The sequence below is a fragment of the Enhydra lutris genome, unplaced genomic scaffold (assembly GCF_002288905.1).
Source record: "Enhydra lutris kenyoni isolate GAN:26980312 unplaced genomic scaffold, ASM228890v2 scaffoldscaffold8, whole genome shotgun sequence".
Lineage (NCBI taxonomy): Eukaryota > Metazoa > Chordata > Mammalia > Carnivora > Mustelidae > Enhydra > Enhydra lutris.
The window spans coordinates 16,556,435-16,575,633 of NW_019154092.1; the positions used below are offsets into that span (position 1 = coordinate 16,556,435).

The window sequence follows — 19,199 nt, forward strand, 5'->3', positions numbered from 1 at the left end:
CTACTGCTGAATTGACTCTAGACTTTCACATCCTTTGGCAAGACTGCCTAGAGCAATTTAAAGCAATAATTTTATAAAAAACAATATCATCTCACATTATGTTAGACACACAAATGGATTTTTAATTTTATTTTTTTTAATCTCATTATAATAACCTACCAGTTGTACTTCTCCAAATGCACCTCTACCAATCACCTTCACTACTTCATAGTCTTCAGCTTTCATTCGTAAATCTCTAATTTTATTTATTGTGTCTTTATCTGTATGAAAAGAAAAGTGTGACTTTAAATCATTGAAGCATTACAACAGTTTATTTTACATTCAAGTTCTTGAAAAACAAAAAATATTGATTAAGAATTACTTTATAATAAACAGTTATAAAAGAAATGTTCAATGTATTAAGCATGAGCACTGGGTGTGGTGTATAAACAATGAATGCTGGAATACTGAAGAAATAAAATACAAAATGGAAAAAAAGAATTGTTCTAGATAAATTCTGGGATGACTTCACTCTAGCTAATAAAATATTTTCATTAAAATCTAACTTGATAGATATTTCAGAAAATAAATACACTACTAACACACATGGAGGACAATCAGTTAAGTAAGGAGCAAATCTGCACTGAAGGATCATGGGTATATATTTTAGATTAGTGAAATAAAAGTTTCTTTTTATCATGTCAGTTTTGATAATCTCTTCAAGAAAATATACATAATCGAAGCTATCCAATGTTGAAAAAAATACTTGCATCAATACATTTCTCTATTTGAACCTAGATTTTAACTTAAAACACACAGTGCAAATCACTGCAATTATTTATATAAACCTGTCACGCTACAAACTACAATAATTTACAAATCCCCACTGGAAAGATATTCTAATTCCTAATTTGGTCATAGATTAAAATAGGGCTATTTTAATCCACATGGGTCAACACTGGCATGAGATTACATGGAAAAGCTTCACATTTCAGAATGCACAAAATACAGAACAGCTCTTAAACTTAAGTTCTAGTTGTTAATAAAAACTCTGTATTATATTCGTGTCTTTCTTTTTAAAAGCACATTTAAACTCAAGTGTTTGTGTGCCTTATGACCAATAAACACATGCAAAAGAAAGCAAATTTTTACACAAGGGTAACATAAGTACACTTTAGGTTACATATCAACTGCAAGATGCATCAGAAAGATATAGAAATAATCAATATACTGCACAATTATTTGTGTCTACCACATAGGCTCTATAGAATCACTGTAGATTATATATAAAGATAACTTTACATAGTTCCTCCTCTTAAGGAGTTTAAACTCTAGCAAATGGAACAGAAACAAACAATGAAAAAGAAAGTATTAAAGAAAAAAAAAAAGCTCTAAGGAGGATAAGCACAGAGTTTGTAGAAAACTAAGACACTTAACCCAAACCTGCCTGGGAAGGAGGTGGCTAGAAAAGGCTTTCTGAAAATGCAACACCCGAAACAAGTCAAAATGAAGCACAACAGTTAGCCAGGTGGGGAGAAGAAAACAGAATACTACAGGCAGATGGGCCATATAAGCAAAGGCACAGAGGAACCACATACAAGAAGCTCTGTGCTGCGGAAGTATCAAGTTTGTGATAAGTGTTCAAAGGAGACACTGGAGAGCCCCCAACTGGTTAAGAAGCTTGAACTTTACCTGTAGGCCAGTAGTTAAAGAACTAGTATTTAATCAGAAAAAAATCTTATCTCACAATAAAATTTAAAGCAATTCAATTTTATAGAAAAGAAAATGCTCTGCTTCAGGAAGGTAGTCGTGCGGTGGTCAGGATATCAGAGAGGGTCTGGAGTTTCATCTACTTTATACTGTTCCATAAAGCAACCCCTGAGAGTCCTGTGGGATCTGCTGGGAACTGAGAAGCACCATGAAGAGAAATAAGGCAGAAAAACAACAGTCAAATTTACATTTCAGCTAAACCACTCTGGGAAATATTTAAAAAGATGAACTCAATAAGGACAAGACTGGGGTTGGGGAGAATTTTAGGAGTACTGTAAATTTTCAGATGAGAGTTTATAAAGTCCTGAACTAGGATGTGTTACATAATAGCCTGTGAGGTTGAGAAAGGATCCCTAGCTCTAGTTATGTGAGGTTTAGAGCCATAAATAGGCTGAAAAGTCTGTTTGAGCTCAGAAAATATATCTGCTGCAAATTTATGTGGGAATGATGATCTTGCTTCCTGTTTTAATTTCTAACAGCACAGGAAGTGTATAAAGCAGCTTGATATATGATTCAAACAACATTAGTTGTCAGAATGACTTTATTACATTTAAGTATGGCATCAAAGTGTTGTTTTGCCTTTTAATTTTAGGTTGTATTCATTAAGAAACATTAACAAGAAATAGCTTCCAAAGTCTATTAGTATTTAATGAAAACTCAGTTAACAATTGGGAGTGGCTCTAAAAAGCTTCAACTTGGTCTCTATCTTAGCTCGTGCTGCCATACAAAATACCACAGACTGAGTGGTTTAAACAATATTCATTCATTTTTTTCACAGTTCTAGAGCCTGAAGTCCAAGAGCAGGGGACCAGCATGTTTGATTTCGTTATGCCTCTTTTCTTGGCTTCTTGGCAGCTGCCATCCCTGTGTGTTCACTTGACCTCCTCTAGTGTGGGTGTGGGACAAGGTAAGGACACTGATCCTATCTTATCAGAGCCCCACCCTTATGACCTCATTTAACCTTAACTGCCTCCTTATTGACCCTATCTTCAAATACAGTCATTAGGGTGTTAAGGCTTCAACATATGAATGGTAGGTGCAGGGGACAATACACAATTTAGTCCATAACGGTCCTTAAAAAAAAAAAAGCAAAACACACACACACACACACACACACACACACACACACACACAATTAAACAGCACCACCAAGACATCGACTTAGTTTATACTGAGATAAACTGGATGTTTAGTTACAATTTCTGACAAAAATTTACAGAACTGATGATGTAAGGCCATAAGAGTAAATGTGTGTACCACCCACACTGTGGTTCAATAACACATGATAGATTCAAATATTTTCCACAAAGTACCTGCTGATATACAATACAAAATAACTGTAGGCTTTAAAGGCCTACACACCTCAGCAGACTCCTCTTTAAGCTGCACTTAGTATTTTCTCAACTTCTTTAAAAATATTCTTGCCTGTACTTATTCCATGAAGACTACATAGGATAATTCTTTAGTTCCTTCAAACTTAGCACTGACTCCTCAAATAAACAAGAGTCAAGGAAAATCACTCAAAGTTGTTTGTCTTATTTTTTAATTGACTTGATGTTGCTCTCGATGACCTCAGTTCTTTGAGCAACGGTTCTTGCCAAAAAGCTAACAGTCTTAAGGAAATTTTTCTCTCTACGTTTTTTTTTTGTTTTTTGTTTTTTGTTTTTGCTGCTGCAAACACTCACCATTAGTGAATGGTTTTCCCTGTTTGGCTAATAAGCCACTCATAAACTAATGTAAGGTCACAGCCCCATTCCTTTTTTATTTTTGTGAAGAAAATTCTCTGATGAGATATTCCATTTCAACTTTACCATTTTTTCTGACTGGTGCTTTCCTGTGAGTTGGGAATATTATAAGGACTCACTCTGGTAACATCAATATATATTTTTCTAGCACAGGTACAGTGTCACTGCAAAATAAACACAATGCTTTGCCTTTTAACGTCACAAAAACAATCCACAGTCCACTGTGCGTCAAAATGACAACATTCAAAGTTCAGTTTTCTTTTTTTTTGTTTTTGACACAAGTGGTATGCACTGGCAATAAAAAATAAAATGCTGTGGTATGGTGACAATACATGAAACACTGTTCCATTTAACTGTACCACTGTGTAGCAGTGTGAACCAGTAACAATGAATATACTGCTGAGTAGCAGTGTGAACCAGTAACAATGTCTTGTATGATTTCTGTCACAACTACTCAATTCAGCCACTGGAGCACAAAACCAGTCACAGACAATACCTAAGAATGAACGTGGCAATGTCCCAACAAAACTTTATTTATGGACAATGAAATCTGAATTTTATATAACTTTCACATGTCATGACATATATTTCTTCTTTTGACCCTTCATCAATCATTTTAAAAATATAAAAAACGTTCTTTGTTCATAAGACATACAAAAACAGGTGGTGGGCCAGATTTAGCCTTTGGGCTATATAGTCTGTCAAACCCTGCTCTAATTGAAACCCAGCTTCCCACAAAGGACACTGATTTCCTTGCAGCTCTCAAGGGATAACCTTTACATTTACTCGCATGCCTTATACCATTGCCCTTGAAAGTGGGATAGGTGAACTCCACTACTATCTCTATAGCCCCATCTGCCAGCTTTGATTTTCATGTTATTAGGTTGCATTTCTCACTACCTCTCATTATTGCTGTAACCTACTGACTCTCAGGTCACAACATTTCATTGTCAGACAATTTTAGTTCCTGGTTTACTGACCTCTCCAGGATTCACCTGTTTTTATTATACTTTATTAAATTCTTAGAGTTTTTATTATATCCACGGATGACACTTCTAATAACCTGGTCTCTCAATACCTTTAACTTCTCTTCTTGTACATTATGATCTCATCCTGTACCTTATCTTAGCCACTCATTTCCATGGTCACATACTAGTTCTTGCATTATCAATAATTATAATCCTCCCATAATTTCAATTTCAAATCTTACACCCTTTGAGTACTCCTTAGCAGCTTTCCTGTTCACTCCCTCTAATAACTCAACTCCCAATCCCCAGCCCAACCAAGACCTCCAATCCACTCATCCTATCCCATCTTACTACACCTCACTGCACTGACTGCTTCTCTTTCTTATCTCTCCAGATTAAATCACACAGTCATTACAATCACTCTCTTGCATACACCTTGGCTCTCTTCTGCTTCATTATACTTAGTTTGGCAAAATCATGATTCTAGTTAAATCCAAGTCTTCAACTGTCAGTACCTATGCAGTTAAATAAATCTGGAAAAATACATAAAATCATGTTGACTGATCCACTTTAAATTCCCAATCACAAATCTAAAGCTGGCTCCTAATTCTGCTTGGTATTATATTTCACTGGTCTGTTCACTCTCCACTCTGCTAGAAACCATATTTTACACTTTCTTCCCTCTTCTCAAACCTTGCGCGGCACTCCCACTGATCCTCATTAGTAGCTAAGATGTTTTTGGCTACCACCCTGAATCAAATTAAACAATCAGAAGAAAACTGCCACAGATTTACCACCACACACACATATATACTTAACTGCCAGCATTTGCAGGTATATATTTGGTCACCCTTTACTACAGGAGAATACTGCTATTTTTATAACAATCTTTCCATCAGTGAGTGATATCACATCCTTATTCACTAGTTCAAGGTTTTGGCTGCAGCAATACTATCCTCTTTCTCTTCTATTATTAAGTTTACCCTTTTCTAAACAGAATCTATCATGCTTATTTTCATTCTCACCCTAAATCTCCTCACCCCACTTCTCTCATAAGCTTCTTCTGCCCCATTACTCAACTTCACTACAGCAAAAGCCCTTAAGTGTTGTCTATCCTCTCAGTTTCTAAATCTTTCTTCATATTTGCTTTTTAAATCCAGTTAGGAGGGATCTGGCCACTACCTTTCTATCAAAGCTGCTTGTCAAATTCACAAATTACCACCATGTTGCTAAATCCAATGACAAATTCTCAGTTCTCATCTTGACATATCAGCAGCTTTTGACAGTTTGGTCTCTGCTGGTATACTTTCTTTACTTGACTTCCACATTCTTGCAACCATGCTAAGGATATTTTTTCAACCTCATTAGCATTTCTCAGTTGCCTTTGCTGGCTCCTCCTCCTCTCCCAGAGTTAACACTTCGCATCTCAAGTCTTAATCTTTCACAGTGTTTTCTTCTCTGTTTACCTTTATTTCTTTGGTGGCCTTTAAAAGCCATCTACATGTCAAGCAATTTTATGGCTAGTCCAGATCTCTCTCTTAAGCTTTGGGTTTATATATGCAAATTGCTTATAAAATATATCTACTTGGGTAACAGACCTCTCAAATTTAATGTGTATGAAACTGAAGAGATGGTTTCACCCAAAACTCCTACCTATATTTCTTTTGACAGTTCAATTTTGCTGAAATTTAGGAAGTATTCTTGACTCCTTTTCTTCCCTTACACACCACATCCTATCATTCAGGAAAACATGTTAGCTCTACCTTTGAAATATTATCTCCAATCTGATAACTTTCCACTCTCAACACTGCTAACATGCTGGACCAAGCCACTATCACCTCTTCCTAGAATTACTACAATCACTTCTTAACTGATTTCACCGTGTCTATCCTTTACTCTCCATACTCCATATTTTATTCTTAACCCTAGGTGATAATCTTAAAAACACAAGTCAGAGCATGTCACTCCTCTGCACAAAACTCTCTATGCCTTGCCCTCTCAGCCAGAGCAAAAGTCAAAGACCTTACAATGGCCAACAAGACGCTACATGACCTAGCCTATTTCCTTACTTCTCTGACATCATCCTACTATTCTTGCTCAATCCTCCCCAGCCACAGTGGCTTCTCCCCGAACATGCCAGATATATTCCTCCCAAAGCCTTCACACTGTCTGTTCCTCTGTATGCCAGTCCCTTCCCTCAAACATCTGCTTGGCTAATTCTCTCAGGTACTTCAACAGTGTTCTCAAATGTCATGTTTCAGTGAATCCCAAGCTAGTCACTTATTTAAAACTGTAAAATTCTCAAAAGTTCCAATCCTTCTTATAGTGGTTATATGTTCTTCCCATAATAAGTAACAACTTGTTACTTACAGAATTTGTCTCATGCAAAATTATAAATTCGGCAAGCCCTCATTAATTCCAAGACCAATAAATAGGATTATGCGATCATTAGACCCTTTTACCAATTTCTGATTGTCTACTTTGTTGAGCTAGGTGATGCTGGCTGAAAGCTAAGATTCAGAGATGTGAGATATTACTCCACAGCACAGTAAGCAAAGCATGAAATGGGTAAATTGAGTCACAAATAGACAACGTAAGTCTTAAGAGGCCACTAACTAGCTAATCAGTCTCTAAATAATCCCCAGTTAGCAAAAGCGGCAGAAAGATTGAGAATTTATAGTTTCAGGGTTACCAGCAATTCAAAATTATTTCAATCAGACTCTTCAATCTCACTTTCTAGAAATCAAATGGATGATTTTTCTTAAGAATCTCTAAAAAAAGTCACAATTCATATCCAATAAATTCTACTTCTAGAAATTTATCCTAAGGAAGTTAGATATAATGTGGAACCAAGATTTTTACAATAAAATGTTTTTTAAAATGTAAAGATTAAATAATTTTATATACATATAATGGAGTATTAGGCAACATTTAAAACTGTGTTAAAAAAAATAAGACGGAATCAGAAAGGGAGACAAACTGTAAGAGACTTTTTTTTTTTAAAGATTTTATTTATTTGACAGACAGAAATCACAAGTAGGCAGAGAGGCAGGCAGAGAGAGGGGAGGAAGCAGGCTCCCTGCTGAGCAGAGAGCCCCACACGGGGCTCAATCCCAGGACCCTGGGATCATGACCTGAGCCCAAGGCAGAGGCTTTAATCCACTGAGCCACCCAGGCGCCCCTGTAAGAGACTCTTAGTCTTGGTTACTGGAAGAGAGAGGGGTGGGGGGATGGGGTAACTGGGTGATGGACATTAAGGAGGGCATGTGATGTAATGAGCACTGGTTATTATATAAGACTGATGAATCACTGACCTCTACCTCTGAAACCAATAATACATTATATATTAATTGAATTTAAGTAAAAAAGAATAATCACATAGAATGATACTCAACATATAATGTTGAGGAAATAAACAGAATAAACTGCACAAATATATAAACAAGTATATACTGGTACGTGTGAACAGAAAAAAAGACCAGAGAAGGAAATATAGCAAAATATTTGCAATCACTTCTAAGTGCAGTGGGATTTCAGTTATTTTATTCCTCACATTTTCTATATATTTCAAATTTTCTATAGTGACTATTGCTTTCTAATGAGAAAAAGACACATCCACCTAGTCTAAGATCTGAGAATATAAAGTGCACCATAATTTTATGTACCACTACAGACTGTGAGACACATCCTAATTGTTAAGTTTTTTTAAATGTCAGGATGAAATACAGCAATAAAAGCTATGAATAAACTGACCAAAATACTGCTATTCTTTGTCTAAAGAAACCTAGTGTACCTTGTGTACTTTTAGAGTAGTCAAAGCATCCCTAAAAAGCACTAAAATTACATAAAACTTAACTAGAGGGGCGCCTGGGTGGCTCAGTGGGTTAAGCCGCTGCCTTCGGCTCAGGTCATGATCTCAGAGTCCTGGGATCGAGCCCCACATCGGGCTCTCTGCTCAGCAAGGAGCCTGCTTCCTCCTCTCTCTCTGCCTGCCTCTCTGCCTGCTTGTGATCTCTCTGTCAAATAAATAAATAAAATCTTTAAAAAAAAAAAAACTTAACTAGAAAATGTACAATGTAATATTCAATTCCATAAAAATCTGTTTTAATGCAAAAATTATTTTATACCCAAATCTGCAAATAAAATTCAAACTCCAGGAAGATGTGCCATGTTTTGCCAGTGTACATACACATAGTGATCCGGTTTGAGACACTGATTGGGGAGGGGGAGGAATCCAAATTCTTATAGCATAAAATGGGCTTTTAGACCTTGTTACTATCTGGTTCTCCAGTCTTTTATTTCTAGATACTCTCCCCAACATGCTACCAATGCCCAGTTATTTGTAATTGTTCACCTTACCATACTGCTTCATATCTCCATACCTTAGCAGATATTGATCATCAGTCTAAAATGACTTGCCCCACGTTATCTGACCAACTTACTATCAAACAAGATCTAATCCTCTATCTCCTCTTCAGCCATTGTTGATCTCTCTCAAGTAGATAGGCTAACTCCCTCTCCTCTGAAATACCACAATGTCTCTATTATTTCATCTATCAGTCTGGACTGAAATTGTTTATACAGCTATGTTTCTTCTATTATATAGTACATTCCCATTTCCTTAAGGATAGAGACCACACTCCATTCATGGATATGTCCTTGACGTACATACATGCTCAATGCTACTTACTGAAACATTAAAAACATTTAATGATATTATTTATAAATGGAGACAAATCAACTACATGCAGCTCTTACCTATTCAGGAACAACAGAAAAGCTAGTCACTTTTATTTACTCCAAAACAATGAAAGTATATATCTAAAAACCAATCTTGGATTTTTCAAAACACTAAACATAGAATTACCATATGACTCAGCAATTCCACTTCTAGCTATTTACCCAAGAGAAATGAAAACATATGTCCACAGAAAAACTTGCACACAAATGTTCATAGCAGCAGTATGCATGACAGCCAGAAAGCAGAAAAAATACGAATGTTCATCAAGAGATGAACAAAACGTGGTAAGTGTATCTACACAATGGAATATTGTTTGGCAATTAAAAAGAATATGTGCTACAACATAGATAAATCCTGAATAATATACCATACTAAGTTCAAAAAGTCAGTCACAAAAGACCACATACATAATTCCATCTATAGGTAATGTTCATTATGTATGGCAAATCTATACTGACATAAAACAGATTAATCATTGGCTAGGACTTGGGGAGCTTAGGGATAAAATGGGAGTGACTGCTAATGCAAATGGGGTTTCTTTATGAGGTTATGAAATGTTCTAAAAGTGACTGGTAATGGCTGCATAACTCTAAAAATATACACACAAAAAAACAATGAATTGTATACTTTAAATGGGTGAATTTTATATTATATAAATTGTATCTCAACAAAGCTATTTAACAAATCAGTCTTGGGTTTGGCAATGATCTTTACATTAACACCAAAAGCATAATCCGTAACAGAAATAACTGATAAATTAGGCTATCAAAATAAAAAAAATTCTGCTGTGCGAAAGACAGTATACACAACCTTTTGGGTCTGGAGGTGGAGCTTATTTATCCCCCTGCCCTTAAGCAAAGGCTGAACTAGTGATCAGATTCCAAACGATAGGGTATGGAAAGGGAAAATAATAACTTTCTAGGAGAGAAGCCTGGCAGACTACTATTTTAAACCAAGTGATAAAAGTTAACATTACCACTGATAATCATGATACCATAAACCTATAAACCCAGTCTAACATCAGACATAAACTGTGGGACATTCTACAAAATACCTGATCAGTAATCTTCAAAACTGTCAAGGTCATAAAAAAAATATGCAAAGACTGAGAAACTATCATAGACTAGATGAGAAGGAGAAATGGCAGCCGAATACAAGGCAGTATTCTACATTGGATTCTGGAACCAAAACCAAAAGAGATTAATGGAAAAACTAAAGTATGTAATTAGTTATCAGTAGTATGCCAATTTAATTTGTTAGTTCTGTCAATGTGCTGTGTTATATAAAATGTTAACATTCGGTAAAACTGTGTACAGGGCATACAGGAATCTTTATGCTTGCAACTTTCCTGTAAGTTTATAATATGATTTATCTTAAAAATAAATAAAGAGGGGGGTGCCTGGGTGGCTCAGTTGGTTAAGCGACTGCCTTCAGCTTAGGTCATGATCCTGGAGTCCCGGGATCCAGTCCCACATCAGGCTCCCTGCTCCCCCTCCTCCTCTGCCTACTTGTGATTTCTGCTTGTCAAATACATAAATAAATAAATCTTTTTAAAATAGACAGATATAATAAATAGGATATTTAACATTTCTTTTTTTAAAAATCTAATTTAGTAGTAATAACTTCAAACTAGCTTTTGTAATATCCTAGGTCATACTACATAATTTATTCAATTTTATGGCTTCATTTTAAAATCCCAACTTTTATACTACCTTTTGGTATAAACTGCATTTGGCACTATATACCAAATGTAAATTGGATACAACTTATGACTCAGCAATTCCTGGATTCACTCCAAAGAAAGAAGCAGCAAGTATACACCAAACTGTATGCACAAGAATGTTCATCACAGCCTTATTTATACTAGTGGAAAACTGGAAGGAATTTAAGTGTCCACCATTACAGAAAGTTTTTTAAATTAAGGTACACTAAATGGAATATATTCATTTCTTAAACTATGTTATCTATACTTATTCACATAAAAAGATATTTTGCAACTCACTTTTCACAGAACACATTGTGGATAGCTGACAAATTTCTCCTACTGATTAATATTTGTGTTCTAACTTTTTGATCTAATCATTTATATTTGCTATGATGAACAATCCTGTGTATTTGCAGAGCTGTTTTGCAGGATACATTTCTTTAAGTAAATAAAAGATTAGGTTAAGCTCATGAACACTTTTAGTTTTAAAATACACTGCCCAATTACTCTTCAAATTACTGCACCAATTTTCATTTCTCACTCACTCATTCAGATGGGGGGTGTCTTTTTCTTATTTTAACCCATATTTGTTGAAATAGTAATATATTTGTTCAACTGTTAACTGTTCAATAGCCATTTATAACTTTTCTCCTTTATACTACATATTCAGCTACTTTGTCCATTTAAAAAATTGTTTCTCTTATTGATTCTTCTTATACTGGTAATATACTATAATTTTTTTCAATTTGTCTACATTATTTATTTTTTAAAAGATTTTATTCATTTATTTGACAGAGAGAGATCACAGGTAGGCAGAAAGGCATGCAGAGAGAGAGAGAGAGGAGGAAGCAGGCTCACCGCCGAGGAGAGCCCGATGCGGGACTTGATACCAGGACCCTGAGATCATGACCCGAGCCAAAGGCAAAGGCCCAACCCGTTGAGCCACCCAGGTGCCCATCTACATTCTTTATATATCTGTCTTTCCTTATATATAGTTTTGGAAAGGCAAAAATCTGTCAGTGTTTCCTTTATAGTTATATGCTAGTTGTAGAACCCTTCTTTAAAAAAAAAAACACTGCCTACTTGAAGACTATATAATTTCATTTAGTACCTTATGTCTTTACATTTCTAATATGTAAGGCAGTAGAGACTGAAATTCATTTTCTCTTCATATGGATATCCAATACGAATTACTGAATAAGCTACCTTTTCCCCAATGACATGTTAAGCTTATATCAAATTTTCATATAATAAAAAAGTATGCTTCTTCACCCTCCACGATAATCTATTGATCTTCATGTCCTTCAAGAAAGTACTATTTTTCTTACACTTCAAGAATTAATCCCAATATATTATGACTACAATCCTGTCCCCAACTCCCAGAAACAGTAATACATTTGCCATTCAAGTGCTAGAGTTACCAAACTATGCAAGCCATTCATGACCTAATATGCAAAAAAAATTAATTCTGCCGAAACCTTACTACATTTCAATGCTTTCTGGCTGGAATATGTCCCACATTATGCAGACTCCTATACGTACTTTAATATTAAGCTGCGGAGGAGTTTTTTTGTTGGTTTTTTTTTTTTAAAGATTTATTTATTTATTTATTTATTTATTTGAGAGAGAGAGAGAGAGAGAGAGAGAAAACGAGTGAGCATACAGGCAAGAGTGCAGGAGGGGCAGAGGGAGAGAATCTTTAAGGTGACTTCCTGTTGAGGGTGGCCTGACACATGTCAGATGCCTAACTGACTGAGCCACCCACACACCCTGAAATTTGTCCTTTTTAAATGTAGAACAGTATATATAGGTAGTACATAAGTTCTGCTTTTAGAATTGTTGCTCCTTAGAATTCCTGAAAAAGTATAGACTTCTAACTACATCAAACTTTATATTCCAAGCAGGTGAAAATCATCTTTAGTTTTACTAGAGATAATGTAATACACATCTTCAATATTACAGTATGTAATGAGACAATCTTAGGAGAAATTAGTCATAAATATTAAAATGAGGGCTTTTCTTTTTTTTTTTTTTAAAGATTTTATTTATTTGACAGAGATCACAAGTAGGCAGAGAAGCAGAGAGAGAGAGGAGGAAGCAGGCACCCTGCGGAGCAGAGAGCCCGATGTGGGGCTCGATCCCAGGACCCTGGGATCATGACCTGAGCCGAAGGCAGAGGCTTTAACCCATTGAGCCACCCAGGCGCCCCAAAATGAGGGCTTTTCTATTAAGTCATAAGTCTTGCGATGTTTTATTTGAATTATTATCATGATCTTAATTTAAAGTGAGAAAAAGTCTTCCCTTTACTATTGAGCAATATGTACCTTTTGTGTAATTCTATAAGGAGCTAAGGCAAACATAGTCAAGTTGTTTTTGCTTCCCTGGATGAACAATGGATTCTTTGATGAATCAGCAGAATATGCTGAACTGAAAATAATGTATTTCTCCTTTATATTTTTAATACAAGATAACTGCTTACTAATTTTATTTATTTATGTTTATTTATTTTACGATTTTATTTATTTATTTGACTGAAAGACAGAAATCACAAGTAAGCAGAGAGGCAGGCAGAGAGAGAGGGGGAAGCAGGCTCCCCACCAAGCAGAGAGCCCAATGTAGGGCTCGATCCCAGGACCCTCCTGGGATCATGACCTGAGCCGAAGGCAGAGGCTTTAACCCACTGAGGCACCCAGGTGCCCCCTGCTTACTAATTTTAATCACCAACCAATGAATAGCTAATTTAAAGATAATAGTAACATTCAACTATCATAATCATTTAATAAGTAAAAAGGTTTCATGATTTTACAAATTTTAGAAGTACAGAGAAGAAACATTTTATGTTTTGAAAACTGCCAGAGTGACATATTAAAACCTAGAAAGAGGAATAAACTTTCTAATAGCCATTACTGCCTGTTTACATAAAAACAAATACCTAATTGCCTGTAATCCATGAAATCTCATTTTTGGAAGGAGATTAAGAAAGCAGCCACTAGAGAAAAGGTTAAATTCCAATTTATAAAACATTAAAATATTATATGATTGGTTACCAAATATAATTACTTGGAAAAATAAAAACTTTAGCTACAACCCTTTTACAATGATAAATGTAATCCTTTAATATAATAATTTAATATGATGATACAACGATTTACCCTTTAAAATGATAAAAGAAACTTTAGAAAAATATTTATTTTCCACATCTCAACTGAAATTATATTGTTCTTGCCAACTGTGGCTTATTCATTGATTTACCTATATGCTTGTTCTTGATTTGATGATTTTACGTGGGTGGCTATCTTTTTTAGAAATCACTATTCTGAGACAGTGTAACAATGACTAAATACATATATCATCAACTCTAGGCTACTGATTACATCTGGAAGAGGAAGACATGAGGCCCAAGGCCTAGGTTGTAACTTAACATCTTATTTTGAACAAAAGACCAGAAGCAAATAGAGCAAAATATTAACTACTAATTTAACAGTGATCATGTATACACAGATATGTGTTATATCAATTCATCTGAAATACGTGGTAATAAAAAACAATTTAAAAAGACAATGATCATATCCCAACTCTACTAACAATAGAATACTTTCTAGATCATCTCTAACGAGTCAGCATTTAACTTCTAATACATTTAACAAATATTTAATGTGTACCTAATATTTAGCCAGGTTTTGCAACACAACTGCCCCTGGTCTCATGACACTTCCAGTCTAGTGATGAGGGAAGAAGAGCAATGGATAGCAATCATATAATCACACAATTAAATATAACCTAACTGTGATAAGTGCCTAAGAGACCATGAAAGTACATTCCTAGCAACAGTACATCTGACCTAGCTCCAGGGGCTAGGAAACGAAAGTGAATGCTTATTTGAAACTTAAAGGATAACTCCTTTAAGTTGGATGGGGTTAGAAGGAATTTTAGAAAGAGGAAAACAACATCTAAAAGTATTGTGGAGAAGGTATCAGTGTTTTCTAGTAATGAACTATAAGCAGTGTGGTGAAGGTAGAAGGAAACAAAGGAGTAGCCGTACAGGTAAGAATGTAACTTGAAAAGTCATACAGAAGGTTGTACGAAAGGCTGGGAGTGATATTTGACTTAAACAATTTGCAGTTGAAAAAGAATCCTGTGGCAGCAACTTAGAAAACCAACTGTAAATGGGGAAAGCAGATAAACTGAGACTAGATAGAAGACTTAACTGAGATCAATCAATGGAGATGATGAAGCCTGAACAAGAACAGTTGTAACAGAAAACAAAGTTCAAGCCTCTGTGTGAAGACTGCTATTGACCAAAATCCACATTCATGGGTGTTTTCTTCAGTTTATAAAAAAGATCATTTGTTTATCTTTAATCTTCTGGCAGCTCCACTACTCTGCAAAGGTTTTCTAAAGATCCTCAACACATCAGCATGTTTATTCGCTATTCTAGGGTATAATCTGCCTGGATCTGGGACTGTAACCTACCATTTCAGTCTTTTCTGCTATCTGTCCTCCTTACCCCTTCCCACTTATCATCAACCAAGTTCAATTTATACCAAATTCCTGCTTCCTCAAAGATAACATATTTTTAGATGGCTCTCTGACTTAACAAATGCTATTCCCTCTCTGCCTGAATTGTTCTTCCTCAATTAAGAAATCTAGCCAATGGGCACCTCGGTCACTCAGTCGGTTGGGCAGCAGGTTCTTGGTTTGGCTCAGGTCGTAATATCTCAAATAAATCTTTAAAAGGAAAAAAAAAAGAAATCTAGCCTGGTCTTTTAAGACTCCACTCAAACACTACTTAAGTAGTATTTGTTAAGTAGTATTAAGTACTTTTGTTTGTTAAGTAGTATTAAGGCTTTCTTTACTACCTCAAGATCTGTGTATCATTACATTTTCTACAAAGTTCAATTATAAAAGTTCACATTTATAAAAAGTATATATATAAAAGTTACTATTTGCTCCTGTATTTCCCTTCACAAGATGGTAAGATCTACAGTTTTAAAGAAAAACACTGTCTCATTCTTCATGTCTGTAGTGACTGGACATGAAAAAAATTTTTCAAGAATAAATGGTCTCGCAGGGGTGCTGGGGTGGCTCAATCTGCCAGGTGTCCAACACTTGGTTTCCACTCTGGTGGTGATCTCAGAGTCGTGGGATGGAGCCCTGCTTTGGGATCCACACTGGGTGTGGAGCCTGCTGGAAATTCTCTCTCTCCCCCTCTCCCTCTGCCCCTTCCCACCACCCCTAGCTCTCTCGAAAAGGAAGGAAGGAAGGATGGGAGAAATGAAGGAAGAGAGAGTGGGAAGGAGGGAGGGAGGGAGGGAGAGAAAGGTGGTGATGTGTAGTAAATTTATCACTTTCTCATACATCTTCAACTCATTACTCTAAATGGAGAAGGATGAGCAGGGGAAGTTACTTTTGTTGTTTTAAGAATTTCTCACAAGTCTTGGCTCATCACAGGCTTTTGGTCTAACCCATTTTTTACAGATTTATGCTACTCTTTCACATTTATCTCTGAATATGTACTCATACTTGATATGGTTGTTTCCAATCTGAGCTAAGAACTTCTGTAGAGGGGCACCTGGGTGGCTCAGGGGGTTAAGCCTCTGCTTTTGGCTCAGGTCATGATCTCGGGGTCCTGGGATCAAGCCCCACATCAGGCTCTCTGCTCAGTGGGGAGCCTGATTCCCCCTCTCTGTCTGCCTGCTTCTCTGCCTACTTGTGATCTCTCTCTCTCTTTCTCTGTTAAGTAAATAAATAAAAATCTAAAACAAAACAAAACAAAAACAACCCAGAAACTTCTGTAGAATAACCCTGATTTCTTGAGCTAAAACTTTCTTATATTTACCCCTTTTTGAAATTCATCCTTCACCTGGAATCACTATTAATAGGATATATCTTTTAAATAAGTTTGATTAAATCTCTAAGCTTGGAGCACATGCCTAACCATGTCCAGCATTTTCTCCTTCATTAATATAAAATCTTGGACAGTAGTTCTCAACTGAGAGCAATTTTGATGCCAAGGGGACATTTGGCAAAGTCTTGAGACATTTTTGGTTATCACAACCGAAGGAAGGAGATAAGTATGCTACTGGCATCTAGAAGGTAGAGGTCAGGGACGCTACTAAATACCCTACAATGTAAAGGACCAGCCCTCCCCACAATAGAGTTATCTGACCCAAAATGTCAACAGTGCCATTTCTGAGAAAATCTGGTCTAAAATGAACTGAATGCTTTGTCTCAAAGTCTCTGTCAAATCCCAAATGCTACCATTTCAGACTTTTTGGCCACAATTAACTCCGAATAGCTAATTATTGTCATATTTTCTCAATAAACAAATAATTGATAAAGAAAATAAAAAGTCTATCTACTGTTAATATGCTTTTATAAGTAGACAGCTGCTACACCATCACTACCAGAGCTAATATGCCACTTCTGTAATCTATGAGGAATGCTATAGTATGCTACCATAAAATACCATCTCGAGGTTATTTTTTTTTATACAAACAAATGCTCTCTACCACATTTTTACTCTCAGGTTCATGGAATTTCTCATACAATGCTCTTCCCTCCTCTATTATCTTCTTTTAGACTGGTTAGATTTGTTTAATAAGTTTGCCCTCTACTAACATAATTATAAATCCTATACCTCAAATCTCAGTGACATTCATAATGGTTTACAAACATATATAGTCATAATTACTGTTTCCAAATACTCCCTTTCTCTTTCTTCCGATGCACTCCCCCAAACACGTTTCTTCTAAAATGTAACTAACTCCCACCATTTTATCTGGATCTCTCTCTAATGCCTACTTAAAATTCACCTTAAAATCTTTAATAGTTATGTGAGGATGATAAACATTTTCTCTGTAGTCCTTATTATTCGGGTATCATACACAAGAGTCCAGAAAAGCAAATCTTTATATTTAACTATTTATTCAGTCAAATGGTCACAGTTTCTCATTTCCCTTACAGTCTGTAAACATTCTTCAACACGAAGAGATGAAAATTAACAACCTGTAATATAGTTAGGCCTGAAGTTTAAAATATTTCAAACTGCTATACTTTAAAGCTGTTATACCCTAGTGTGACTTCAGTTGAATTACTAAAGAGAAAGATTTTATCCCATATTCCAGGTGTATCCTTATATCACTATATCTGATATCTGTCAGCAAAAAGCAATTCAAAGCAAACATTCACCCTCAGCAATTCAAAGCAAACATTCACCCTCAGTAAAAAAATTCTGATGTACTTACTAATGAAAGCAATAAATACCCATATAATTGAATTTCAGAATATAAAATCCTATCATTCTATGAAGATCTATCTCTGTGTTAAGTATTACATAAATACAACTTGAGCTGAAGGGGAATGTTATGTCATATAAACAGAATCATATAGTATATACCCTTTTGTGCCTGGCTTTTTCAACTTACCACACTGCTTTTGAAATTTATTAATGTTTTATACATATCAGTTAATTTATTCCTTTTAACTGTTAAATATTCCATTATATGGATGTACCAAAATTTGTTTATCCACTACCAACTGATGGGCATTTAAAAGTAGCTTCCAGTCTATAGCAATTTTGAATAAAGCCGCCTTTAACATTCTCATAGAGATCTTTGTGTAGACACATGCTTTTGTTTCTCTTGGATAAAAACCCAGAAGTGGGATTCCTGGATCATAAGGTAAATGTATGTATAACTCTAACAGAAAAACGCCAAATTGTTTGCCAGAGTGCCTTACCATTTTACAAACCACCCAGCAATGTCCTAGAGTTCAGTTGCTCCACATTTTCACATATACTTGATACTGTCAGTTTTTTAAAAATTTTAGTTATTTTAATAGATATGTAACAGTATCTCATTGTGGCCATAATTTGAAATTATCCAATGACTAAACATGTTGTATATTAGCCAACTGTGCATCTTCTTTGGAGAAATGTCTACTCAAAAATGTTCGTTTTTAAATTGGGTTACCTTTCTAATGTTGACTTGTAAGACTTACTTATATATTCTATATACTACTCCTTTATCAGGTATACGATATGCTAACATTTTCTCCCATTGTGGGTTGTCTTTTCATTCCCTTGACAGTGTCCTTTGAAGTACAAAAGTTTTTAATTTTGATGATGTCCATTTTATTTGTTTTTCTTTTGTTGCTTGTACCTTCAGTATTATATCTAAGAAACTGACTAAGTCAAGGGCATGAAGATTTATGCCAACATTTTCTTCTAAGAGTTTTATAGCTTGGTTCTAACATTCTGAATTTATTTTGCATATGGTGTAAGATAGGAA

General features: G+C 35.4%; 1 protein-coding gene across 2 annotated transcripts in view; it reads right to left on the minus strand.

The window, feature by feature from the left end:
* Nucleotides 1-19,199, minus strand: part of LOC111142435 (Rho associated coiled-coil containing protein kinase 1) — a 159,261-nt gene that overhangs the window by 97,487 nt on the left and 42,575 nt on the right. For both annotated transcript variants that reach the window (XM_022495564.1, XM_022495563.1), the window contains exon 3: nucleotides 160-260. In XM_022495564.1, the coding sequence (XP_022351272.1) occupies nucleotides 160-260 (101 nt within the window). The remainder of the gene's footprint in view (nucleotides 1-159; nucleotides 261-19,199) is intronic.